General features: G+C 42.2%; 2 protein-coding genes across 2 annotated transcripts; both read right to left on the bottom strand.

The window, feature by feature from the left end:
* Positions 1 to 85: 85 nt before the first annotated feature.
* Positions 86 to 10,851, bottom strand: LOC104257207 (serpin B12-like). Its single transcript, XM_009811904.2, has 8 exons — positions 10,805 to 10,851; positions 6,422 to 6,602; positions 5,307 to 5,420; positions 4,828 to 4,959; positions 3,842 to 3,959; positions 2,467 to 2,609; positions 613 to 783; positions 86 to 490 (listed from the first exon to the last, which is right to left on the bottom strand). Exons 1-8 carry the CDS (start codon positions 10,849 to 10,851, stop codon positions 86 to 88), a joined length of 1,311 nt encoding a protein of 436 aa, XP_009810206.2.
* Positions 10,852 to 16,592: 5,741 nt separating this feature from the next.
* SERPINB5 (serpin family B member 5) lies at positions 16,593 to 25,385 on the bottom strand. Its single transcript, XM_009811905.2, has 6 exons — positions 25,212 to 25,385; positions 22,494 to 22,631; positions 21,312 to 21,429; positions 19,994 to 20,136; positions 18,331 to 18,498; positions 16,593 to 16,985 (listed from the first exon to the last, which is right to left on the bottom strand). Exons 1-6 carry the CDS (start codon positions 25,383 to 25,385, stop codon positions 16,593 to 16,595), a joined length of 1,134 nt encoding a protein of 377 aa, XP_009810207.1.
* Positions 25,386 to 26,869: the final 1,484 nt, after the last annotated feature.

The raw sequence follows: 26,869 nt of genomic DNA, 5'->3' as shown, positions 1-26,869 counted from the left end.
AAAGGATTAAGAATGCATTGGGAAAAAATACTATTTCTGATTTTCATCCAGGTTTTTCTCACAATGTTAGAAAATGGCCCTGACTTTAAGGTGAGCAGAGTTTGCCAAAGAAAAGAATGGTATTGGTAGGATTGTGTCTAATAAAGAATAAGAAAGGGTGGTCAGCCATAAACACCTCTGTGAGAGGAAGAGACCTCCTCACGATGACAGCTCCTGTACCAGCCGCTGCTATGGTGCCTTCCTCATTGACTTCCACGTACGTCTTATGGACAACATTTGAAAGCACCAGAGATTTTGCAAATGACATTGCAGAAAGATCAGCTTTTGATTCAGTGAAGATGTCAGTCATCCCCATCTCTTGTAATACCTCATTGAGGTTAAAGGTGCCTTCAAGCTTGAATCGGGGGAGGTACACCTCGACTCTTGTCTCAAACATGTGCTCTGAAGAGGCCCACAGCATTAAATTTTCATAGGTCATTGTGCTTTCAATCTAGAAGACGGGGGAAAAAAGAGCTTAAAATGGGTGGGCAGCTTTCAGAAGTTTAGATCTTTACCCAGCCCTAATTCAGACAACCAACTTTCAGCCATAGTCCATGATATATGCCGTCTTACCTGCTCCAGCCCAGTGGTAGATCCATCAGCCATGTCACCTGGCAGCAGGATGATCATGCTCAGTGACTTCTGAGCATAAGGGAGTTCAAGGACCTGAGCACCCATCTCCTCAATGTAGCCTAATTTAAACATGCCTTTCTGATACATCATCTGCACAGGTTTTCTCTCGTTCTATTTAAAAGAAAATTATACAGTCACTTAAGCAATACAGCTCTTAACAATTAAACATTCTAGGTGTAATATCAATAGTCAGGGTATCAGCAGCAATTGGTGTTAGGCTAAACATTTTTCTTTATTTTGTTGCATCTACAGTGACACACAAAACATCATCTTTGCCATGCATAAATAAAGGGGATAATTCTCTGAAAAAAAAACAATTTCCCTGCAACTGATCAGATGGTGAAGTTGCTTAGTAGTGTTACACTTCCAAACAGGCTGATGCTGGTTGGATTGCAAGTCCTAACTTGGACCGGGATAAAGAAGAAATAGCACTGCAAGAATCAGGCTGTCATTTATCAGACTGTTTCAACAGGAAGCAATAAATATGTTAAGAGCAAAATCACAACCTTTCTCAGGCACGCTCTTCTAGTTCTTGTTATCTTGCCTTTTTTGTGACGGGGTTGTTTGAAAGCTGTGTAAAGACTCAAGTTTCCTTTTACAGTTAGCTAACTTTTCAGCTAACTTCTAAAGCAGTGAAAGAAGAATTTTGGTAGATGACATATTTTCAGAAAAAAATCCTGCTAGTATTGATTAGCATACAAAGAAAAATCTATACAGCTTCTACCTATCTCATAGTTTCTCCTACTGCAGTGGTGCACCAAATGTTCTCAGCTATAGACCATTCTCAATATCTATATTCAAAGATATATTTAAAGTCACAAATATAAGTACTCAGTATGACAGTTTCTTACCAGTGTCTTAACAATGGAATGCAACGTGATAACTAGCAAGATACATTTTTCTGACCTTTTCCTTTGATCTATGAGGAACACTCAAAAGAGACTTTTTCCCATACAAAGCTCTGCAAGTTAAGATCAGACCTAAATCTGTTGGGTTTTTTTTCTTTTGTTATGGATGAGAACTAATAGACTATTGGCACAAGATACGGAAAGAAGATAAAACTGAATTAAATTAAAGTTTTTCTGATAACATCTGTTAGGCTTAAATGGCACACACAATACTTGGAGGAATGTTCTTAAAGAACTAACTTTGCAACCTTATTGACAGTACCTTAGTTAAACAATGAAGGCTTTGGTGATATCCCTATGGCATGAAAAAATGGCTAAAATTAAAAAACATTTAAAATAAAACTTCAAATGTTGCAAATACTACAAATAAACCAAAATACCCTATAATAATTTTTCCTTTGTCAAATTGCAACTGTGTATTTGTAGGTTTTTTACTATCTGGCCTAGTTTGTTTGGTCTGTTTTAATTTCTTAAATGCATAGCTAATGTTAAAATGTATTGAACATATAAATGCCAGGATGACCCACTGGAGCCTGTATAAAATGGGATGTTCAGATTTGCTTCCATCCATGACAACTATCTGTAATGAATACTATGTTCAAAAGTGCTAATCAACACTAACACTTGTCTTTGCCAGTCATCAAAGCAAAACTCTGAGTTGTTGCAACTTCTGAGTGTCGCACACTTTTTTAGTAAAGATTATGTTTGTCTGTGAAAAACCCTCCTGCTACCTCTTTCCAACAGGAGAGGCAGGTTAAGTTCCCAGCACACCCACACCTTGCTCACAGGGCAGCTGATGCCTGGACATTGTGCTTCTGTTATGCTTGCTTCATTGCTCACAGTATCTAGGGTAAATAATGTTAAGATTTACAGAATGCAGATGTACCTGATTCAGTTTAAAATCTCTCTGTACTGTTTTTTGTTCCTCAAACTTGTGTTCCCAGGATGCTTTGAAGTAGATTACATTCACCAGCACCAGCAATGCGTGTGCGTCGATCACACCAGGAGCAAAGAGTTCCTTTATTTTACCTAAAGGAAATTTTGGAACACACAAGTATTTGCTAGTTGTCATTAGGACTCTGGACTGAGACTCAATTACTTGTCTGTGAACTTAGTTTTGGAGAAACTTAGAAATCCATTTCTTGGTTTATTCAAGGGACAGGGACAATATAGGCACTGTTACCAGCCAGGGAGGACAGGGGGGATTGGGGTCACCAAATTAGCCAGCTATCAGTGTCAGTGACCATACATATGTGCCAGGTGACATTAACCACAGGGAAGGAGGCAGCACCATTAATCACATATTTCGGTTTACATGAGGGCGTCTTTTCCTTTGCACCAAGCGCAGCAGTTAACCAGCTTGTGGAGCTTTTGACTTTCTACAGAGAGGCTGAAGTAGGAGTTAGCAGGTCCACAGGCTTCATATGAGCACCCAGAGCAAGGATGGCTCCTAACCCTGTGCAAGGTGGCTCCTGAACCTTCAGCCCTCTTACTGGGAGCCAACTGGGGTTAACAGCTCTTTCCCACACCAGTCACAAGCTGTTCTGCCAGTACAAGGACAGGTTTGGTCAGGAGATGGGCAACTGAGAAATTACAGAAGCCTTCAAATCTATCTGCCTGTCCCCCAGTAAGTTCTGGTTTATGTTCAGCCAGAAGATTTAGCAAATTCTCATCCCGCTGCTACTGCAGCTCTGGTAAAACTAAAGGACAATGGCATATATCATGTTTAGTCTAATCAGCAAGAGCCAATGGCCCCTGCTAGCCTGTTAAGGGCAAGAGCTGATTGATTGTTGCTTGTGATAGTGAGTCTGGCTGGCGGTCACATCTCTCATCTTTGTGGGCATCGCTTTACATATAACCAGGTGCTCAGTCATCCTCCCTCCTCCCCCAGGTTGTTCCCAGTCTCACCATGAAGCTCACAGCTTCCATTCCCTGCTGTCCTGTATCTGTATTTGTGGCTGTTCATGGAAGCAATTTGTCTGGTCAAGCCTTACAGTTATTATTGCAATTATTATGCCAGGCATAAGGGTGGGAATACAAAAGTATTTGACAACAAACACACTTTTAATTCAGAAATGATTTAGCTGATAACTTATTCTAATATTTCAAGAGTGAATGGGAAGACAAACCGTCTTTAAACAGCATAAGATTGAACACGCAGAAATGTGAACAAGTCTTTGCTTTTCATACCCTGGAATTTCTTTTGTTGAAATGGTGGAAGAAGGCACTGATAGTATAGCTATGGTTTTGCTTTATTTTACCTTGTGTCTCACTTTCAACCCAAGTATTAATTTTTTTTCTGGCGGCTTCAAGAGCACCATGGAAGTCCACTGTTTGCAGCATTGCTCCATACAGTTCCTTAGTGCACATCAGAAATTGCTGTAAAGCAAAATAAAGGTTATGAATTGGTCAAATCTGTTAAGCACTTATTCCCTTTTGGAAGAAATCCATGGTTCAGAACTATTTTAGAAATGGTGAGAGACCTGTTGACTCCATAGGGCAAAATTTCATTTTGGAAACATCAACTATCTGAAGTTTATTCAGAGAATCTTTGAAGAAGCTATAATTATCCTATTGCATAGGTAAAAAAGTAAATAAGTAAAAAGAAAGCCACTAGACAGAGTCTTCCCATGGAGAACGGCATACCTGAGATCCAGATAAAAATAAAAAAATAGAGAAGATGTAAGATGTGCTGTTTAATGCTTAAGTATCCACTTAAGTAAATTAAGAAATAATTGACAGGAAAGCAAAGATGTGACTAGCAAGATATCCATACTAGGTAATCTAGAGACCACTCTGTCATTCAGTAAGAAAGGAGTAAGACGTTCAGCACAGCAGCTCTGCGCATGAAACTATATAACATCTCAGGTGATAAGCCCTCTCCAAGCTTACTGCTGCCCTAGTCGTGCCACTTGCAAACCCAGACGTAAGTACCTTACAGACAGCTTGAATAGGCCATTTTTGGCTGTAGTCACACCTTTGGCTGAGTGTAGACATATGCCAAAAGCGAACAGCCTCCTGCTTTATTTTTGCTCTATAGCCATTGATATCCACAGGGTGGGGGATTTTTAAACAAAAGAACTGAAAGTGGACACTCTTGTCTCTTTTCCACCAGCCCCAGGAGATAGGGCTCCAAGAAGTACATCAAGTGCTCCAAAATACACAGGAGGGGGGCAACAGCAAGGCTCACCGTCACAGGGAAGCTTGAGGTCAGAGCCACAGCAGTTAACAGACACAGGTAACTTACCTGCTGGAGTTCAAATCCTTGTTGTATAAAGAGATTGTTGGCCAGGGTTAAAACATAGCTTTCACCAAGGTTTTGTAGTTGTAAAAGCAGTGCCTGGAACGCTTTATGATTAAGGTCCCCATCCTTGTTACACTAGGAATATTACAAACAGAACAATTACAATGATTCCTCAATATAGCTTTGGTTGTTAATTTGCATCCTAATTAGATTACACTATAGGGCTAATTCCTGTTGTACTGATTTTTAAATCCAGCCTGATCCTCCTTCAGATGAGATCACTGAAGGCTTTGGTATTGACTTCATGGAAGACTTGGCCCTTAGTAAGGTAACACCTTCTATCAGGCTTTTCCTAGCGGATTAGGCAGACTTTGTGCGTGTGACCTTGACTCCCTCCAGTGGTAGACTCTAGTGCTTTATAACTAGCAACCTACCCTGCGGTGAAGAAAAGGCTCCTGTGCTCCCCACCCACAAGGACGTACCTGTGAGAGGGATGACTGTTTTTCCTGCCTTCGTTCTGGCTCCATTTCTGGGGCTGCACTCTCAAGGTCAGATCTAAGGCTCATTCTTTCTGCAGCTTTCCTGACATGGAGAACCTGCAATTGAAGATGCCAAATTACGGCAATTGTAAATGGGATAAAAGCATTTTCCTTGTTTAAAAGATTTGCTATGTTGTCCTGGATAAACGGTGTAGATTTATGAAAGATATTTTCTCAGCTTCAGCCAGACTGAAATGACAGACTTGAAATTGTTCATATATTCATGTTCAAATCACATCTCTATATTAGCAAACCAAGAAGAACTTGCACTTAATCCCTCAAAATACTACTCTCCACTACCTCAAAATGTTTACATTTGATTTGTATTTTTATTGCTACAGTTACCTTAAATTTCAAAACAACAACTTGCCTCAGGCAAAAAGACAAAAACAGTATTCTTTGAAAACATCAAAACTGGCTTTTTGTAATCATTCTTAATCTTTGCATCAGCTTAGGAAATATATCAAAACCACAGTGCGCATAATGGAAACCAGTCCTTGATTCTAATGTGCAAATATCTCCCTGAAAAATTTCCAGCAGCTTCTCCATTATAATAATGTTGCATCATACATAGCCTTAATCTTTTTTATTGAGGATTCTGGATCCCCATTACTTTCCTAAAATAAGCAAGAGTCCCTGTGTATTTAGTTTATATGGCACGGTTATGGTAGCCAGGGGGCTGCAGGGGTGGCCTCTGCACGGAGAGATCAGGGGCTGCCCCCATGTCAAACAGAGCTGGTTCCAGCCGGCTCCAAAATAAGTCGAGTCTGTTTTGCCATGACAGTAATTGGTGAGTGATGTCCCTGTCCTTATCTGGACCCACAAGCTTTTTCATCTTATTTTCTCTCCCTGTCCTTGTTGAAGAGGGAGAGTGAGAGTGTGTCTGGGTGGGCACCTGGCAGCCACCAGCCAAGGTCAACCCACCGCACCCTGGGAACCTCGTGAGGAGGGCATGTCTGCCTTGGTTGTGGGTGACCCAACAGTCAAACTGTTCACACGGCAGTGTTAGGATATGCAAGCAATGTGGAAGCATCTCAGCATGTTTCATTAATACTTACTTTCTCTATTTGAGCAGCAGTGTTGTTTTTTGCACCTAGATGGACCAGGGCCAAGGCAACAGAGATGCTCATTGGAGAGAAGACGATGTTTGTGTCCTCTGCATTTCTGTTGAGCTTATCGTAGAGATCAAGGCAAAACTCAGTAATCGGTCTAGAAATGGACCCCATCATGAAGCAGCTGCTGACTGGGAGCACAAACGAAAGAAGAAATTTAATGCAGCTTGTTGCCTAGCTAGATCACACTGTGAAGCATCTGTCTGCCCTGAGATTTTCCCATAGCTGGTTGCTAAATAATAGAAGTTTCCTAAATTCTGAGAGTTTGAAACAGACAACCTTGCACGCATCTGTCAGTCCATGCTACACAGCGGGTGCAAGGACACAGCAGGTCTGGAATAGGGACCGACGCTCACAACATATGTGAATTCCTCAGAAGGGACCATTTTTCTGTCTTACCCCATGGTGTGTCTTATTTCAGATCATGGTACTGAAATCATTCAACTGTGGATTAACATTTTGCTTCTCCAGACTGCTTTGATGTATAGAGTTACGTCAACTCTTTCCTCTTGTAATAACATATTAGTGACAGAAACTACACCTGCATATAACCATGTCTGGTAACCAGAGCTGTGGTATGACAGTTTCAAACAACAGGTTTATAAAAATAAAATCACTGTTAATTAAATGTTTTCATATATGAAAAAGGGTCATTAACAGCTATGGAGACGGAACTACATATGGAAACATGGACAGTTTGAAATACACTTTTTCCCTCCTCATGAGTTTCCCAGGAGCCACAGATTCAGGCAGGATACACAATTAAAATTTCCAAACAAAGCAACAGTTCAACAGCCCTGAAAAGAAGTCTGTAAGGTCCTGCTCAATGATATGACAAGATCTGTGTCACTCTTTTCTTTTGTACTAGAAACACAATGGTCTGATACCTTTCCCATGGGTCATTTACATTAAATCCACTCTGCTAAGAACAAGTTGGGACCAAGTTCCAGCTTGGTCCTTGCAAGCAGGAGGCCATCTGAAAAGAAAGGGGTTTAGAAACTCCTCTCCTGTCCCCTGGGAGAAGAATTGTAAAGCTCTTGGGTGGATACCAGTGGGATCACACAAGCTTTTCTGGAATCATATCCAAAAAATCCCACATCACTTTCAGTGTCAAATAAATGATATTTTGGACAGCACACCAGAAAAATGTGTAAAAAGCAAAGCATACACTCCTGCCTGCTTGCAGACATAGAGATGAGTAGCTGTGGCCTGTGTTCCAGAAAGATGCTTTATTTAGGGGAAAATACACAGCCACAGTAATGGAGAGAAGGCCCCCATGTCTCCCACGGCACAGATCTGGCTGGCTCTAGCTTTCAGCCTGCATCAGGACAAGTGTGGGTCAGGCCCATAGCAAGCTGCCAGAGCTCCTCTTCATTGAAAAGATGGGTGAGGGCACGGCTGGGTGGTTATTCCCACTGCCCACAGAAAGCCACGGCAGAGCAGGTGCTCTTTCTCAGCCCTGTGCCCCCCGGCTGCTGCCGCCCACAGGACCAAGTTATGTGAGGAGCTCCATCCTGTGTCAGCAGAAGGCTAAGGGTGGGGAAAGGCTGGTGCAAAGCTGAACTTCAGGATTTTTCATCAGTAAAGCCCTTGCATGGCCTGTCCTGGGCTGTCGGTGTCCAGCAGCCACTTTGAGAGGGGTCTAGAGCCTTCTTGGGAAGGGGCTGCCTGGTGTTGGGGACACCCATCCCCTCCCAGCCAATGGTCCCCTGCCACCCCGTTCACCCACTGGGGCTCCAGCTCTTCTACCACAGCCACAGCCCCCCCACCACACACAGAGCCTGCCCTTCACAGAGCTTTCTTTACTCCAAGAACCACTCAAAATGTCTTGCGTTGTCCTCAAGGGTGCAGAGCACACGCTGCCTCTTGCTCAGCCATGAGCCAGACACATACTTTGCATGAGAAGCTGGGGCTCGGGCACCAGAAGTTACCAGACACAGAGAGTTGTTGTGGCTCAGCTGAGATGCAGAATTTGTCTGTGCAAACCATCTCAACCCGCAGCAAATGCCCGACAATGGGAGTGAACTCAGCCCACAGGAAAACAGACTTAGCCTAAGACAGATTGCTGCAGTGGCTTGGAAAAGCTGAAAAGTCAAGATAATGAATATACGAAGGTGCCGTGTGTGGCAAATGCAGACGTTTCTTGCCTTTTGACTAGCTTGAAAAGCACAGCAATAATCAATGCTTCATCATGTTTCTGACTGATGCTCTGTCGAAGGAACCTGCGATGCTGAAAGAAAAAGTTCCTAAGTTTCGTACTGAGACTTATTTTACCCTGAAGTCCAGAAGTACTTCACATAAAGACCTAATACAAATGGGCAAAACAGAGGAGAAATACCCAAAAGGTTCTCTGAACAAACAAATTAAAGATGAGTTATATCTCATTAATTCTGAAAACAGCTGTTCTAGCTCTGCTGTTTGTGTCTTTGTATGTTCGTGTCTTTCATTTTCCTTTTAATAACACAGTCATCTTACCACAAGAAAAAGACATTGCACTAAATAATCATTTCTCTTTTCTTCCACCTTCATTACCTACCATCCAGAACCTTCTGAAAACAAAACTCAGTGCTTCTTTAGTGCTGAAGTTTGTATTGCTCCACTTCCACACCTCTTGAAAGATCTGAAATGGAGCTGTGAATTCGTTCACGGCAAATGTAGGTCATGAGGCATATTGTAGGTGTGCCCAAACCTCAGAACGAGTCAAGGATAAAAAAAGAGTTAATAAACTTCCTCAGCAGGAAGGAGGCACCTCCACCCCACCCTGCAGGGAGAGGACCGAGTGCCAAGCGTGGAGGGAGAAGCCAGGAGCTGCGAACAGGTTTTAAAAGCAAGTGTCTGATGTATTGAGGTGGCCACTCCTTTAGAAAAAGCAGCAGGCAGTCCTCAGAGTGATGTCCAGGTGCAAACACTACGGCCAACTCCATGGTTTTGTGAGTGGGAACTGCTTAGAGAGCTGCCCTGTAAACCCAAAGCAAGGGAGGGGAGGTGTGGGCTCGTGGGGGAACTTTCTCACTGCAGAGCGAAAGGATTTAGTGAACTTTCTTAATCTAAGTTGGGGCGGGCACAAGCATATGAATGATTCCACATCATAAAGCCATGTGTGTAATCTGTGTAATCATTCAATCAGTGAGAGTTTTGGAGTTACTGTGAGGACAGTGGAGTTTGGAGAACACCTGCACGGTGAACAACTAATGGTAATGTTACTTTTAAAAGATCGTGGAGAGGTAAGGAGAGAAGATATAAGATCAAAAGAAGTGTTCCAGGAAGATCATAGCTGCCGTTCCGCACTAGCCAAAGCGTCTGCCCTGAACATTAGCAATAATGCAGAGACAGCAAGCTGGGTTGGGTCTTTACAGATGACGAAGGGAGATGCTTTGCATGATGGTTCAGTAGCTTTTAACAGTCCGGCAGATGGAAATTGCTGGCGCTGTTATATGTGAGTGAGAAGCGACCCAGGAAAAGAGCTTCCTTCAGAAGAAACCACGGTATACCAGAGACCATGGAAAGATGACAAACTTCTTCCATGGCTGGAAGAATGAAGAACACTCCTTTTCTATAACTATTCATGAACTGTTCTCTCTTTACGGTTTGTTTTTGGCTAAGGGTAGATGAAATCAAGACAAAAACTCTCGAAGTGTAAAATGCTGTGCTCAAAGCTATCATAATTAATAGGTGTATTAGATTACATTATGCAGTCAACAGGAGGAGGCAGTAAATAAGGCGGGGAGGCTAAGAAAGCTGTAGGTTTGTTTTTAAGGTAATTCTATATTTAATAAAAGGTAAAGCAAGAAGGAACCTGTTTTCCCTCATGCCACATGATAATTCCCATTGCGTGTTTTACTTACTCAATCTGCCTCCCATTAAGGTGCTTTAATTCACATTCATTTCTCATACACAAAGGAAGACAAAACTGGCAGAAATGACATGTGTCTATCCTAGAAAAGGAGAGCACATGCCAGATAATACTGAAAAATCTATGATTGGTAGAAGTGACTTTCTTGTTTTTCATGACCATTCATACAAAAAGACATTTCCAACTGTTTCTGTGCTCATTTGGAGTAAAAGGGACAAACAGCACATAAGAAAAATGAAATTTTCTACAATGTGGAAAATCTAATCATCCCTATGTGACACAAAATATTTCCAAAGTAACATGCTTTAAATTAAAACCCAATACATTTCAGTACAAAATAACTTTTCAAGGGAAATATTACCAAGTTCATTTTCTAAACAACTCAGCTTCTCAGGCTGCTACTTTTATGCCAAAAAGGCTTTTTCTGACTGCTTTTATTATTTTGCATCAGTACCTCCAGGATGTATCTTTTCTACCTCTTTCTAGGCCAATTATTCCTGCATAAACAGACGTGGATGTACATTGGCCTGTTGCAGGCTGTACAGTGGCAAGATATTTGCTATGCCCGCGTGCAGCTGCATAGGCTTCTCGGCAAGCTTCTAAACATCGTTGCCAAACACAAAGGCTAATGTGATGCTAGCGAAGACTAGCATCCCCACTAACAAAACACAATCTGAATACCACTCCACCCTTCCTATTTTATATAGTCATTGTTTAAGAACATAAACAATCCCCTGGCAGCAGGGATCAGGGTACAGGGGAAACGCCTCAGCACCCAGTCAAAGAACTGCATGCCTTCTCCCTCGTCTAGTGAACATTTCAAGGCTTGTTCTTGTGCCATGGAAACCTGAGTAAAGAAGGAAAATTAACCTGTATCTCCCACTTCGTGGGTGAGTTTACCCAGGTTATCAGCACCATCACTTCATGTGAAGCCCATTCCTGCCAGAGTGGGTAGAGGTGCTCTGAAAGAGCCTGCCTTTCAGCCCTCCCGGAGACATAGCCAGAAAAGCATCTGCCTTCTTGTATAAGCTACTGAGCTGACCAGTCCTGTGACAATTAGAGCTTTCTGGATGAGCAGAGAGGTCCTGGGGAAATTTCAGATTCAAAAGTCTGTGAAATTTAGTCAAGAATCATTAGATTCATAGCTTTGGACACGTGTTCCTAAATTCCCCATCTACGTCCCACTGAAGACCAGCTCCCTTTGTGTGAGCTCTTCAGCCACCAGAATTTTAGCAGTGTGTTTTGCTGCCTGCAGCCTGTAAAGGTATCTGCCCCTCTGTCCCATCTGTAAACATGAAGCTTACTTTACCAACCTGCAGACTACTTCAGAACTGCCAAAAAAAATCACAAATTATTTTTGAAAAAAAGTAATAATAATTGTTTACCTTCTTGCCCGAAGAGGTTAAATGAAGAGCACAACAGCTAAGCTCTGGAGCACGTTCTTGTGACTACTGTATTACAAAAATCTCCCACTCTCTTGTGGGAAAGTTCAGCCTCTAACCAATTGTTGATGATAGCAGCGTGTTGCAATTTAATGCAAATACCATCAACATGAAGTTTCCTGCAGAAGACTGGGAAACCTGTATCTAGCAATATGCTAATAGTATTTCTCTCAAAGCTGCCCAACAAGTTTAGTAGGCAGTATCTGCTGGCAACATCTCCTGATTACAATGCCAAGTCACCCTCAGCTGGAAAACTGGGCATTAACCCTGGAGATCCATGGCTGTACTGCTGTGCATAGTCCCTTTCAAATTTGATGGGGTCTGGCCCGGACACAGGGATGTTTAGGGTTCATGCCAGGATTCAGAGGAGCCTTGTTTGGAGCTGAGCTTACTTGCAGACACAGAGCAAATGAATGGGAAATGCATGAGCTTTATGTTGCCTACAGCCATCTCTCTCTCTCAGGTAAGGAGTCAGCTTTACGCATATGGAAGGAGCTTAATTAGAGAAGGGAAGAAGTATTTCCTTGAACTGTAACAGGAATACCCAGCCAGGGGGTATTCTTTTAAATCGTTGGAGTTAAGAATAAAAGACCAGGAGTCGTTGATCACATAGGTTATGTCTCCAGCACAAAATGAGATGGAAGTAAAGAGATGGGAGGCATGGACCTGCACCAGCACAGTGTTTGATCTCCCCTAATCAGCACCAGTGAGCTCAGGTGCAACACTGGGTTATGGCAGCTGGGCTCAGGGGTCAAAATTAAGTCCTCTAAAGTTGTATGTGGCTTTGCAACCCTGAAAATCTTCTGTCTTTCCTTTCTCACCTCTTTCTTCCCACAAAGCATAAAACTGGCTTTGGATTCATAGAACATTTGAGGGATCAGACATGGTGAGGGGAGGATGGAGGAAGGAGGAAGAAGGTCTCTCAGCACCATCTTGCCCTTCCCACACTTCCCTTCTAGTGCTGAAGCTGGGCCACCCTCTTCCTCAGGCACAGCTCCCACCAGCTTTGCTGTTTCCTGCTCCCCTGCCAAGGTCTCAGCCCAGCTGCCCAGGCTCCAGTGCTCCAGCACCCATCCGAAAAGAGGTATTTGTAAACAATGCAAGATACAATGATAAAATGAGTGTTCTTGTTACCCCTATTCTTTTCCTCGCTTTTTTGCTTCCATTTGCCATTCACCTCTTTGTTTCTGTTTTTCCTTCCTGCATGTTCCTGTAGTGTTCCTTAGTCTCCCTCCTCAGCTCTCTCTGTCTCTTTATGGTTTTTTTTAATTTATTTCTGCACATTGCCTTACCATGTATCTTTTCTTCTGCCTTTATGAGTCCTAGCCTCTTTTCAGTGGCTGTCTAAGTATTTTTGAGTATCTTTCAAAACTTTCCTTTTTCCAATCTCTGTGCTTTCTCCTTCCCTCCTATATTAACATCGTTCCTCCACTGATTTATTTTACTTGCTCTGTACATATATTCCCTCAGAACTTCCTTGACATCAGTTTAACTGCTTTGCCTCAGGAAATGTCAATGTATGTGCAAATTCTGTCTTTTCTAGGCCCTTAGGATAGTATATTCAGGGTTCGAAACTGTACTGCTTTTCCAATGGGGCCAATTGGCTCTACATAGCATTTTTCAAGTTTCAAAACCAAACTGCTCTTCCCCCCAAACAACTTTTGCTACCACAAGACATTAAGATCTATCCCTTCTCTTCTACGAAATGCTGGGAGCAGGAAGTGGGCGATGACTGTGCAGCTGAGCAAGTGATGTGATGACTAGACACATAACGCTGCAGTTTGCAGCTGCCTGCAAAAGCCAGCCACGGCTTGCTTTTTTCCATCAGGGCCATCACCTATCTCTGGATAGTAATGCTCTGTTGAAAGGTAAGGTGGAGCAGCTTGGCGATCTGAGCAAGTCCTCAGCTATGTTCACTTTCTCCATCGTAACCAACGCCTTTCAGTGCGTAAGTGTTCCTATACAGAAGCTCCCACACATGTTTTCCCATGTCCTCCCATACAATTTCTTGCCCAAGGCCCAGAGGCCAGCATAGGCGGAACCGAACAATAGACCGTAACAGCATTTCTCACACCAGCAGGAGCCTTGCTGATACTTCTCCCTCACATGCTGTAGGATGGATAGGTTTCATACTGCGACTGGTAGAGAGAAGAGGCAGAAGTGAAAAATGAACCTGAGCTTTTCATGTGCAAGCTACCCTGTTTATAAAAGACCGATAAATGGGCTTGCCTTCTGTAGACTAGGACAGCTTTGTATCTTTAACATCTGCTTGCCTTGCATAGGCTAGGATACCTTGGTATTAGTCAGGAAGTGGAGAAAAATGGGCCCCACCCTGAGACAGTGTTTCTCTCTACTTTCATGGGATAACCCTTCCTGGCAAAGCTATCACAAGGAACTCTCTGAGAAGATATGCTCACGTAATTTTATGTGGATGTGCTAAATGCTCTGATCAGCATTTAAACAGAGTATGACCTCCACTGAATGAAGACTGGCTGCTGGACTGGAATGTTTTCAGAACCTGAAAAAGCTGAGAGACTGACATCTGAGCTTTTCTCCTTCAGGAAATCTCATCCAGGCAGAAAAAAGAGAGATGGTGCAATCTGCCAGAGGTTTTCATCAGTCTAGAAGACCAGCACAGATGTGGCTATAAGTGTGATATGTCCTGCTGGACAACTGGAACTACCTGACCAAGAGTCAGTGCCCAAACACAAACAAACTGTACAGACTACAGGCAACTAGTCCATCTTCCCTATGTATGGACTGCTGTGCAGCTGCTTAGTCAGTCCTCAACCCCATATGCAATGCCCTGACCCACCTCCTACAGGAGAACGAGTAGAAACCACAGTGACGACAGCTCTGGATAACTCTCACCCCAGCCTCCACAACAGATGAGACAATGATGGGGTGTATAAAACATTTCCCAATCATTTAGCTATCACCGAAGTTATTGAGCTGGTAAAGATCTTTGCAAGCAATTCCTTCCAGACAGGATGGGCTGCAAAGTAATTGTTGTATTTTGCATTCTTCTTCTGACTACTATCCATGCATCAGGACACCTGATACATATCAGCAAAGATCCCCAGAGGTCTGCAGGGTCTCACCTCCCCTTGTTTTTGGTGGAAGTTAGTCCCCTCAGTACCTTCAAAGATATGGGCCAATGACTCCAGTTAACCCTCTGGTATTAAAATGCATTAGAGCCCATTAAAGGTCCACAGAGGGAAGGAAACTGGTAAAATCACAGAATCGTTGTGACTGAAGTCTTCTCGTGGGTTGGCAAGGTCAAGAATCAAAACAGAACTCCAAATTCACAATAACCACCATGCTCTTCTCTGGTGTTAGAAGAGAAGTATGCATATGAGAGGTTGCATGTTCCCATTTAGAAATGTCTTTCCAGTTTCTTTCAGACCTGAAGCACCAACAGGAATTCTGAAGTAAAATGCTCCCATTTTCTGAGGATACATAATTGAACTCTCTGTATATTGTGACCAGCTAGTAACATAGTCCTTACTGGGAACTATCATCATGTGGTCCAGAAGGGCAATCCAGACATGGATTTAGTTTTTTATTTTGACTTTGTGGCCTAAGTGAATCTGTTCATTTCCATTCGTACAACTTATTGGAGGTCAAGAGTGAACATTGACACTGTCAGTGAACACACAAGAGTGAACACGCAGACTGACGCTGGAGGTATTGCAGACATTTGACACGGGTTTTATAGTGTTTTATTCTGAACAGTAATTAGGTAAACCAGTACTGAACATATGCAGCAGGCAGTCTTTAGATAGAAATGAAATCTGATTACCATGATTTCGTATGGAATTTGGAGACGGGTAATTGCAATGTTAATCTCAGACAAGTTGAAGTCCTTATTTCTTTCTCATGCCCCAGACATTAAGTAATTGTATGGAGTCTCCTTAATGCTGAATCCAGAACTAGAAATGGCAGATAATCTGTGCGTGGAAAGTGTGGCACTTCCAATATTAATCCAACTGTTTTCTGTCCTAGAATTGCATAACGTTCTTTTTCTTAGGATATATACAACAGTGCTCCTCGTAGCTGCTGTGAACTGGTCCCCTCTTCCATGTCTGAAGCACAATGAGTCAAAAAAATCCCACGCAGCAGAATCCAACCTCCCCAATCTATGAACTGACATAGCTCACGCTGAGGAGTCTTATGGGTATACATTTTGTCACCATCATTATTGCCTCTTGCATCCACAGGTCTCAGTGCAGCTGCTGTTTCACAGATGTGAGTTCTGATGCTAGCCTGAATCGTCTAGCTATGCTGCAGAGCTTGGGCGCTGTTTCTCTGGGCGTTGGCAGGGTCCAGTAGCGTACCCTGGGCCACCAGAGTGTAGCAAGGTACAAGGGGAGGACTATCACACCACACATCCACATTTTCCCCTTCTAGGCAGTAGGAATCCACAGAGCGTGGCTCATGAGGGAGAGTGGTTTGGCTAGGGAGAGGGAATGTAGCTCTTCCTCCCTGAGCCCTTTCCAACTCCCGGTCTAAAACAGGCTCTCAGTTCACTTTGTTTTGGGAAAAAGATGTCACAGAGGAACAAAATATACTTGTTGCTGAGGCTGGGATACTTCTCAGTAAAATACGATGTGTTCTTCACAGGGGGAATCCTTCAGCTTAAGGGGATGAAACATAAGGAGATAAACTAGTTCTGCTGCATATGTAGAGTACATTCTATTACCCAGCTGATATATGAACCTCTTAGACTTCCTTTCAAAGGTGATAGTCAGGATGCCAAGCTTTACAGGAACATGCACCACCATAAATGTAATTGTGCTTTTTCATAATGAATACCCTCTGCTTAAGGGGAACAGAATCGGCCTGAAAGAATCACATTGCGAGTTTTGTTGTGCCTAAACAAAAAGATAAATGGATGGTCAGCTTTAAATTCATCTTTGTGTTGCAGAATCCGATATCCTGGTACCTCTCGGGACTCGCCACCTTGTTCATTCACTTCCAAAGAGACTTTATGGATAATCTTTGACAAAACCACATCTTTTGCCTCACACATCTCAGAGAAATCTGATGTGCTCTCATTGAAGACATTTGTCATTCCCAGGCTTTCCAGAAGTGGTTTCAGGTCATAATCACCTTCCACACTAAACTTCGGAAGAAATACATTCACTTTGGTGTTGGCCATCATGCTGGGATTTGTCCACTGTAATAATGTCTCAGGGGTGAGTGCCTTTTCCAGCTGAAGACATAAAGGAACAAAGAAAATTAATGAGCAGTCCAAGGAAAGAGAGAAAAAAAAAGACCATTCCTGAACTTCCCACTCCTATCAAGACCCCAAAAAATAAAGTCCAAAAGGCAAGCTTTGCTTTTGAATTCATAACTGTAGCATTCAGGGTTAACATATGTTCAGTTATATTGATGCAAGTATGATTTAATCCATAGGATACACCTCTGGAGCAACTCAACTGTGTGTGCATGCTCTGACTATTAGTCACTTACAAGCTTTTGATAGGCAGTCACCTCCACAACCATATGAAGGAATCTGAGAAAGACAGTCCCTACCCAGGTTACACCCGGCCAACTGGCAGATCCAAGTGTCTTGATTCCTGACCCTACAGAGTAATGAAATTGCTGGTAGAGACAGAAAAAGACTCTAAATCCAGAGCCTGATCTCAATCAAACATGCAACTGTTTGAGCAATTTTTTATTTATTTTTTTAAAAAAAACTGGGAAGTGAGACGGCAGAATTTGGGGCCACAACAAATTGGTATCAGGAAAGGCCTCACTTGCATTTTAAGATATGTGTGTTCTGGAATTTACTCCTACATATAAAAGTACCTTACAGCTGCAAAGGCAAATTCCTCCTGCCTTTAAAATTTACGGCCAGTTGCAGCAAATTACAAAGGAGACTTGTGTGACCATCTGTCTCTTAATCCTTAAACTTTGAAGAGAGGTGAAAATATGTTCTAAAATTTTCATAGAGAAATGACATAAGAAATAGTTGTTCTTTAACAAATTCCTTGTTCATTTTCAAATTCATGTCTAATTTTAATAAAAAATGGCTCATTTTCAGGCACCTCTGCTCAAAATTAAAACTTAGAGAAGTCTAAGACCTTAGTAAAATAAATCACGGATACACGTCAACTGAAAAAAAAATGAGGACACCAGAGTAAACCCAGCACTACTGAGTACCCAGTAAGTAAGACTTTAAGCACTTTACTATATAGCAAGAACAAAAATTTTAAGATAAAATTATTTTGGGGGTCCAGATTTTCAAATCGATGCGGATTCCTGAAGCGCATCATGGGCACCTTCTATGCTTTACACTGTCTTCTGTTCACACGCTATCTAAAACAAAGTCTTGTTCACAACCTCACACTTGGCTGCAGTGGAAACAATGATGTCACAAATATGAAATCAGGAACAGAAAAGCAGAATGTGAAGGTAAATTCACAGGAAACTTACTTACTTTTTGTTTCCTTCTATATAGCATCTAAATAACAAAAACCTTCCCTAAGCATATGGGATTATAAGCGGGCTGTTTCCAAGAGAAGCATCTTACCAATTCTATTTTTTTCTCTCACCTGCTCCAAGCCAGTGGTCTCATCTTCAATCTCTTTGGGCAGCAGAATGACCATGCTTATATGTTTGTTAAGGCATGGAAGCTCAAGGATAGCAACATTTAATTCTTTTACATAGCCCAGGCAAAAAGTAGCTTCCAGATTCATCATTTGCACTGGTTTAGTTTCAGTCTGCAAAACACAGAGGAAACAATCTAGCATTCCTTTTAATTCACAAATAAGATGGCGAGAGGAAAGTTTGTAAGCTTGCATGGAAGTGGTACATTGAGTTACCATCAGAGAATTTGTTGGCTTTCATAGGTAATGAAACCAGCTGTAAGAGACCCTGTTGGCTTTTTACAGTAGGCAGTTTTCCAAAGAAAAGTGGGAGAGAATTCTACTTAATGCAATAGCAATGTATTGGGGATGTGCCTTAAAAGATAAATTTACCTAATATTGGTGGCCCTTCATGCCTGTTTCACTGAGTGCTACAAACTATACTGTCTACAGGGCATCATAATGCCAGTAAGTGTCAAGCAATGAGCACTCCTCAACAGTGAAGGTCAAGCTGTTCATATGAATAATTGATATTTTGGTTCAGGAGCTAAAACAGAATAAGAAGAAATTTCAGGCTTACCTAAAGCCCTATGTCTTTGCTTTTCATGAATGAAACAAAACAAAACAAAACTCTTTATTTCATAGGGAAGGTTTACAAACTGTTCTGTTCATCTGGAAACTCATTTAAAATTTGAATTCAGCAGAAAAATGTTTCTTCAGGAAAAAAACCCTTGAGATGTTTCTTAAAAATTTTAGTGTCAATTGTATAATTTTAAAAACTTTTTTAGCCAAAACTGTTGGCTGATGTGGTAATTTATGAATATTTTCAGTAAACCTGAAACTCCAACTTTTCTCATGCACATATATATATGTATGTAAATATATATTTGGAGTATAACCTCTTTATCTCACAAACGTTGCCAGCTTTATATCTTGGTTTAAAGCTGACTGTCTTATCACAATATTCATCACTGGTCACAGATTCTGGAAGGCAACAGCCATGGGTGCTGCACCCACTTGAACCTCATGGCTAAGCAGGGCTGATATGCAGAGGGCTGTGGTCCTGAGCCTAACTGGAAAGAGGGAGATTGATGGGGCACCATCCCTGAAGAGGAAAGCACAGGGCCAGGCACCTAAGGGGTATGCTCAAAGAGACGCCACGGGTGTGGATGTTTCACTAGCTCTGTGACCACGAGAAATGCAATGTTTTGTGCTTCACACCCGCCAGTTTTGGGATGCGGCCTCTGGTACAGGCTGCAATCTCTTGGAAGAAGCTACCCATGAGAATGTGCATCTCCTTGTAGGCAATGGCTGCTTCTGATCACTTGCGCTCAGCTCCTGTTGTCTAAATGTACTAAAAGGACAGCCTGTTTTCACACTGGGCCTTTGAAAGATGGATGTGAAAGCACCAGCAAAGTTTTAAAACAACATGACAAGCAAACTGTTTTAGGAACCCTTGCAACAGCATATAGGTTTAGATAGAGTCTAATGGCTTCTAAGTCTAGTCTAATGAAATCTAAGAATGCCATAGTAATAACAAATGTTTCTCCTTCTCTCTTGTTAGGATTTCCTTAGCTCAAAGTTTTCATTTTCTTAAGTGGAAACACTATTATTTTTTTCCAGAACATACCTTGTTGACTTTAAAAGGACATTCTTTGATCTCTGCCTCTGGGAACTTCTTCATCCAGTTTGTGACAAAATACGCTGCATTAACTAGGAGGATCTGAGTCTGGTCACTTACACTATCCTCATTCAAAATATTCTCCATTTTGCCTGTGAACAGGTTTAAGGTGGTCATTAATACAACAATACATTATCAGTATATCAATTGCTTCAACTGAATATGGAAACATTTCACTGAGTTTGAAAAATTGTGTCCTGCACCTCACAGGTAAAAGATTTTAATTCTAATGGAAAGTTCCAAAAAGAAGCACTTACTTAGAACTGCAGTTTGAAGTTTGAAATAGAATTTGGGATCAAGGCAGATCTTCCAAATGACAGGTTTTATTGGCTTATATAGCATGGAATAAAAAATATGTCTACCGCTTTTGTTCAGTACCTTAAAGAAGGTACTGAATTTTCAGTGACATTCAACAGGCGTAAGCAAAAAAGCATTTGTCATTTGGAGAGCAAGACTTGAAGGGAAGTTCTGGATTAGCAGCTACTCATTTCTAGACTGATACATGAGAATAAAATATGCAGAATAACAAAAAGTGCTGTTCTGATTACAGTTCCTAACCAAATACTGCTACAGACTTCAAAAAGAATATGGCAATGTTGTCCCCCCCACCCTCCCGCCTCTGTTTTAGACCTGTTCAAGCACTTCCATGAAAGACCCCGAATTCAGAGCACTGGGGAGGCATGTCCTGTCGTCATGGATGGATTGCACAGGCAGGGCAAGGTGTTTCCACACTGGCACCTGTGTCAGCCTGGGAAGGACCAGACTCACCCACCCATGTTTTCATATCTGTACCCCAGGAGGGCAACAGGCAGCAACCGCCCCCAGAGCTACCGCTGCATAGGCTAAGCTGAGCTATTAATTAACAGCCTGAAATTCAGAGTCCAGCAAGTACTGCCCATTACAATAACATTTTTAAATGAAACCACAGCCTGTGTTCAATATATTGATGTCAGATGTTTGTGAAGCTCGGCAGACAGGAGCTGTCATTCTCCCAAACTGTCCTGCTGCAGTCAAATGTCAGCAGCTTTCCCTGAGGCTAATGCAAGGTCAGTCTCACATTTCCTCCTTCAGAAATGCTGCAGTAGTAAAGTTAGTGATTTCAAAATAGGGTGACGTTGCTAATTCTCATGAATTCAAATAGTAGGTCTAGTCCCATTGCTTTCACTATGTATTTACTTCTAAAAGCATTAGTAAGGAGGTGTCACGAGGATGAAGATCTCTTTCTCCAAAGAGGAAAACAGCATCCCCACGGTTAAGCTGTACTCACCATCAGTCAGCTCTGAAAGAGATTTGTTGATCTTCTGTCGGGTTTCCTCAGTTTTTTCTTTGAACTCCACTAATTCCAGTTCAGATGGAAAAGGCCTCTTTGTGGAGTTGACAAAGTCCTGAAAGACACAAGGTACCAAAGTCGTCCTTGGTTAAATGCCATCCACTCAATGGCTCTTTACAGAGCCTGCAACATCAGCATCCCGAGCTTCAACACACCACGGGGTAGTTGGGGAGTTTATTATGATGGGCAGCTATTAAATAATAGCGGGTGACAACCAGGATGCACAGCTGCATTTGGCACAATGCTCCCAAGGTTGTCTTCAAACCAGTGGTGTTACATCAGCAGCTAAAGTAACTTTGGTGTTGCAGGAGTGACCACGTTGCCAGAGTTTGAAAGGATAAACCAACCCTCAGTCCAGGCCTGGGTAAGAGAGGACTGAGATAAAGACCACAGGCTGCTCACATCGTGTCTGTCCTCACCAGGCGAGACGTTTATTGCTGTGGATGGGTATTGGCCTTTGCTGTAGCAGAGGCTGAACAGCAAGCAATCCGATTATAGCATCATTTAAGCATGTTGAGTTTTCTGAAACACCACTTTTAGTCTGACGTTGTCCTTGCTTGGGGCCCTATTCCAAGGCAACTTCGGGGAAAAAAAGCCCCACAATATTTTTCTGTTATTTGCAAGGTCCGTAAGTTTTAAGGCCAAACACCACCTTCCTCACTTGTGTTGTTTGAATAGGTGGGCTTCTGCCTCCTCAGACAGATTAAGAAAACTACGGCTTATGCAGTAATTACTTGGGTGTGTGAACTGACACACACTTGCACTGCCAACTTTTTTCTAAAACTCCTTTTCGCTCATGCTTAGAATGCAAAGACCTTGATGTGGCATAGAAGTTATGCTGCATTCAAAACGTACTGAGCTACTGACCTAAAGCATATTAATGAAAGAATTAGAAGTGTGGTAATAGTTGCATAGCTTGGGGTCAAGCAGCACACTCATCCATCCTCCTACCAACTCTTATGGCAGCAGAGAATATTATGTTGTTCATCATCTGAGTCTAGTCAAGTAACAGCCAAAAGTGAGAGAATTTATTTTAAATAACATTGCAGTCTGACACCATAACCTGTCAAGGTGCTGGCCAAGCAATTCATAGCACCAGGGCTTTTCTGCAGTACTTACTGTGGTAGGATTAAGAGACTTGTCTACAAAGAGCCGTTTGACCATTTTCAGTGCAAAGAAAGAGCTGAGTTTAGAAACATCTGAAGTTACTGTTTGAAACCCGAAAGAAACATCTTTGACATCTTGTAAATGGAGTACCTGTTAAATGAACATAATAAAATACTAAGCGTCTTCTTTATTATTATTATCTAAACATTCCTAACAGCAGAGCAAAAAATAATACTAGTTTATGATCAGAGCTGTGGCTTTTTGTATTTAAGCTAACAACACAGCCTCTTGCTGTTTTTACTCAAAAATCATTTATTTGACATCCTCACATAAATCTAAAAACCTGATCCTACCAGAACTTTGACCAAATGCATTTCTTTCCTGTGAGCAGTCCAAAGAAATCAATAGAGCTGTTCATGCTGGTGATGTGGCTTAGTTGACTAAAACTCTGTAGTATGGAGTCATAAAGTTTTCACTACTTACATTTCTGTCCAAAAACCTGGAGCTTTTAAGCCAGATAAATGAGGGTCCCAGTTAGTCTCCTTTCTAGAAGCGGGCTACACCCTTAAAAATGCTTAACAGATCATCAAGTTTTCTGATTGCTGTGACTGATACATGACATCACACGATATTTCAGCAAAAAATGATCAGATAACTATGTCTGTTTTGGTAGACAAAGTATGAGTTGGAGGTAGGGCTGCTGACCCACACATAGCCACCTCCCAGCTCCTGGGAATGACAAGTCCAGTTCTAGGAAGTTCTGGGGTGACCTAAAACTCACTGCTTTTAGGCACCAGATGTGAGAGGTTATTGCTGGTTTTGTTTGAAAATAACTGTGTAAATATGGATTGAATTTCTCATGCCTGCTTATTACAGGGTCTTTGATGGTGCCTGTTTCATTACAGGGAGCCTGCCCAACCCTCCTCACCCTCTCAAATTCCCGCATGAGACACAGTGGGTGCTAGCGACCTTCTTTTCCCTTTGTCCCTCACTCCTGCTCTTCCTCCCTGAACACATCATATCTTCACAGACACAACAAATTCCTGTCCTGCCTTAGCCACCCCTCCGTGTCCTCCCCTCTCCTTGCTCAGTGGGAGCAGAAGAAAGTAAGTTCCCAAAGACACAGCACCAGCACAGCTCTCACAGCCAAACTCCACAGTCATTTCCTCAGAAACAACCTTCTCAACTTATTTCCTTTTCCTCCAACAGTTTTATTTCTTAGCATGTTAAGTGCAGAAAGCTTCTGTGCCTGGAAACTCTGTTTGGGGAGAAGCTACGCTACTGCAACTTCTCTACCTGGCTTTTGGCACAAGCTTGTTAACTAGTATTCCAGAGTAAGACTGCCAGTCTGGCTCCTTTTGTATCTCGTATGGAAAACCCGAGCATGAACTCAGTGGCAGGCAGAAGCTAGAACAGACATGGAAAATAGAAGATATTACATTTAAAAACATACCAAGTTCTCCTTAGTATCTGTAGTCAGCACTTTTTATATACCACTTGAGAAATATGAAACATAAATGCGCTTGTGTAACAGAGCTCCATTTGTGGAGGTGTACATTAACTTATTACGGGATGGTTCAAAGCAAATTGCAGACACAAGTGAAAACAAAATTCAGGGCAGGTTAATATTTTGAACTCTCCCATTAGAAAGACAACACTTGAATTTTGAAATGGTGAGGAAGCTGCAGGGTCTCATTTAAATTTTAAAAAAAATCTAGATTAATTTTTAATTTTTTTTAAAAAACAATGCTGTTTGGAAAAATCTGCAATGCCTAGAAGATCTTAATGGATATGTTGCTGTGCAGCTCTGTGAATAGCACAAGACTCATTGTAGTATGTGGCATGAGTGGGGCCACAGGAGGCTGTGCTCGGGGGTACCTTCAGTGAATGAGGAAGTACAGGGAGGAATTCCCAAAGGAGGGAAAATATATTCAAATATGTAGAACATCCCTCAGAGCCAGGTGGTAATCAGCATATAAATGCATACTGAATTTGCTTCTCATCCATCTTTAGGTAACTGCAGAAACCGTGGGCACCCTCACTGGGATAAAAAGCAACTATGCAAATCTCTGCTTACACAGAGGCAGCAGAAGAGGCTGCAAGGCTGCCTCCCTGCACCACAGAGTGACCTCGGTAAACTGATTGCATCATGACTGACTGCCATGCTGCATCATGGTGTTGTAAACCCCTTGAACACCATGAGCTGCTTGTAAGCAGAAACATGGTTGAAGTTGTGCCCTCTTCTGCTGCATCCACCTCCTCTTAGCAGTACTGCGGGAGAAATGGGAAATGTCAGTGACAGGGCTGCTAAGCATACTTGCTGCTGACAGATAATGGCAAAATTACTTCCAGTTCTATAAAGCTTAGGCATTCTTGATAATGAAAAAAAAATTATCCAGAAAATGCAGTGATCTTGACTGTGACCTGCAGGCACAATCAACACTATGCTAAAAGGAGACAAGGCGTTAATGCAAGTGTTGAGGACTCTGCCACGGCCCCTTCCACCTTGTACACGCTTGAGAAAGCTTTTTCTTTATGCCAGATTTTCAAGCTCTTTTGCTATGTGGGGTCATGGAGTGTGGAACCATTCAGGAATTTTGGATGGATGGTTTGCAGCCTGGCTTACAAGGGAACCAGACCTCCAGTAGAATATTAAGAAGAATAAATAAGAAAGCCACTTCCAATACCCATATAATTTTGCAGCCACGGAACAGGATGCTGACAGCTTACCTGTTTCATTTGGTCTGCAGTATCACCTTTTGTAGCTTTATATGCCAGAGCCAGAGACGTTGAGGTACACAGTGGGGCAAAAATAATATTGGCTGTTTTGTCCTTCTCGCATAGTTTTTTGAACATATCAACTGCAAAGGCAGTGTTCGCTAGTTGCAAAGCGTCCATTGTCATCCTGAAACAGAAAACGGAAAAGAGAGATGACTGAGTGTAATTCTAGCTCCTGCTGTGGTGGGGCTCGGTCAGAGCACTGAAGGAGGCTGGATACCAGTATGGGGACTGGGCAGCTTGAACTTTCAGGGAGAGGAGAGGAGGACCTGAGCAAGCCCACTCAGCTTCAGAGCACACTGGCAGCTCCTGAGGAGCAGGGAAGGTCTCATCCATGTACAACCAAGGAAACACGAGTGGTTCAGTAATAGCCATCATCTTCTAGTGACAGCTGGCAATGCCACGTGTTACATGGAGTGAGTATTACCAGAAGCACTTGAAGAAATCTGGGTAGGTCAGGGTGACCCATGCATATTGAGTCAAATTGTATCACATATGAATTTAATCTGTTTTTAATTGATACTTTTACAATGTGCCAATTTATAGGGTACTTTGCCTATGCTTTGGGCTCTCTTGGCTCTCAGACAGGCCCTTAATAGTCTCATAATCTTTCCTGTCTCTTGCTTCATGGCTAATTGTTCATCAAAGCTTTAGCTTTGGTACATGTCCTTCCTCTGAGGGATGATTCCCCATTCTCCCTAGCCTTGCTAGAAGTCTCCAGAAAGCTGTCTGGTCCTGTAGGTTGAGATTGTCCCTGAAACTTAAAGGAGGCCTCCTAAATAAATACTGCTGTGTGCCCACTCATCACTTACACTGTTTTAAGTGCAAATATTTTCCTAGCCATTCTTAATCACTGCAATTGCCACAGGGCTGTTAGATGATCTGTGCAGTCAGGAATGGGAAGGGAGGTGCCCAAGGGACAGTTGCTGCAGTCCATGCTCTGGGAAAGCTAGAGAGTATTCCCATCTTCCAGACTGCTTTCACATACCTGACATTGCACTTTAGTGTAAGCAGGTTTGTGTAGATTCAAGCTAACACGGGTGAACCACAGAATTTCAGTCAATAGCACAAGTCTGGCTTTAGACTAGCAAGCACACAGAAGATGACCCCTTTGGCATAGTGAATTTGACACTACTCTGCCCCCAATATCATGCATCCCTAAAAAAAAGGCAATCTGTTAAAATTGGTGTTAAACAGCTCCATCAAAGCTATTGACAGAGGCAGAAAGGAAGTGGAAAAGATGAATATTGGGAGAGACTTCAAAAGGCATAAGATTTCACACAGAACCTAAAAGGTGTCTCCAGCATTTGCTCTCTCCAGGAAAAATGGCAAAATAGTGGAATAAATATGGTGTGGAGGGGTGATTTTAAAAGGTGTGTTCTTATCCGGACACATACCTATCTACATTTGCATTTCAGGCTCTGACACTGAAGATCTAGGGGTCCTATTTTATCCTATCATGAAAAGGAAAGTCAGTTATTTCTCACATAGATAGGAGGTTTGCTAATCTTTTGAGAAACACCTTAAGGACAGGGATTTCTCTCCAATAACTGACTACTTAATACTGCAGTCTCAAATATTTACTTCCCTAGTTCATATCATTTGCATCC

The sequence above is a fragment of the Gavia stellata genome, chromosome 3 (assembly GCF_030936135.1).
Source record: "Gavia stellata isolate bGavSte3 chromosome 3, bGavSte3.hap2, whole genome shotgun sequence".
Classification (NCBI taxonomy): domain Eukaryota; kingdom Metazoa; phylum Chordata; class Aves; order Gaviiformes; family Gaviidae; genus Gavia; species Gavia stellata.
The sequence above is the reverse complement of the archived record's forward strand: the minus strand, read 5'-3'. Positions and strand labels throughout refer to the sequence as shown.

Coding starts and splice junctions, on each gene's coding strand:
- LOC104257207 (XM_009811904.2), bottom strand. CDS start 10,851: ATGTACATCCACGTCTGTTTATGCAGGAATAATTGGCCTAGAAAGAG. Junction 6,603..10,804: donor AATAATTGGCCTAGAAAGAG/GTAGAAAAGATA, acceptor GCTCCCAGTCAG/CAGCTGCTTCATGATGGGGT. Junction 491..612: donor CTACCACTGGGCTGGAGCAG/GTAAGACGGCAT, acceptor CCCGTCTTCTAG/ATTGAAAGCACAATGACCTA.
- SERPINB5 (XM_009811905.2), bottom strand. CDS start 25,385: ATGACAATGGACGCTTTGCAACTAGCGAACACTGCCTTTGCAGTTGAT. Junction 20,137..21,311: donor TCTTTCAGAGCTGACTGATG/GTGAGTACAGCT, acceptor ACCTGTTCACAG/GCAAAATGGAGAATATTTTG. Junction 18,499..19,993: donor GTCCTTTTAAAGTCAACAAG/GTATGTTCTGGA, acceptor TGTGTTTTGCAG/ACTGAAACTAAACCAGTGCA.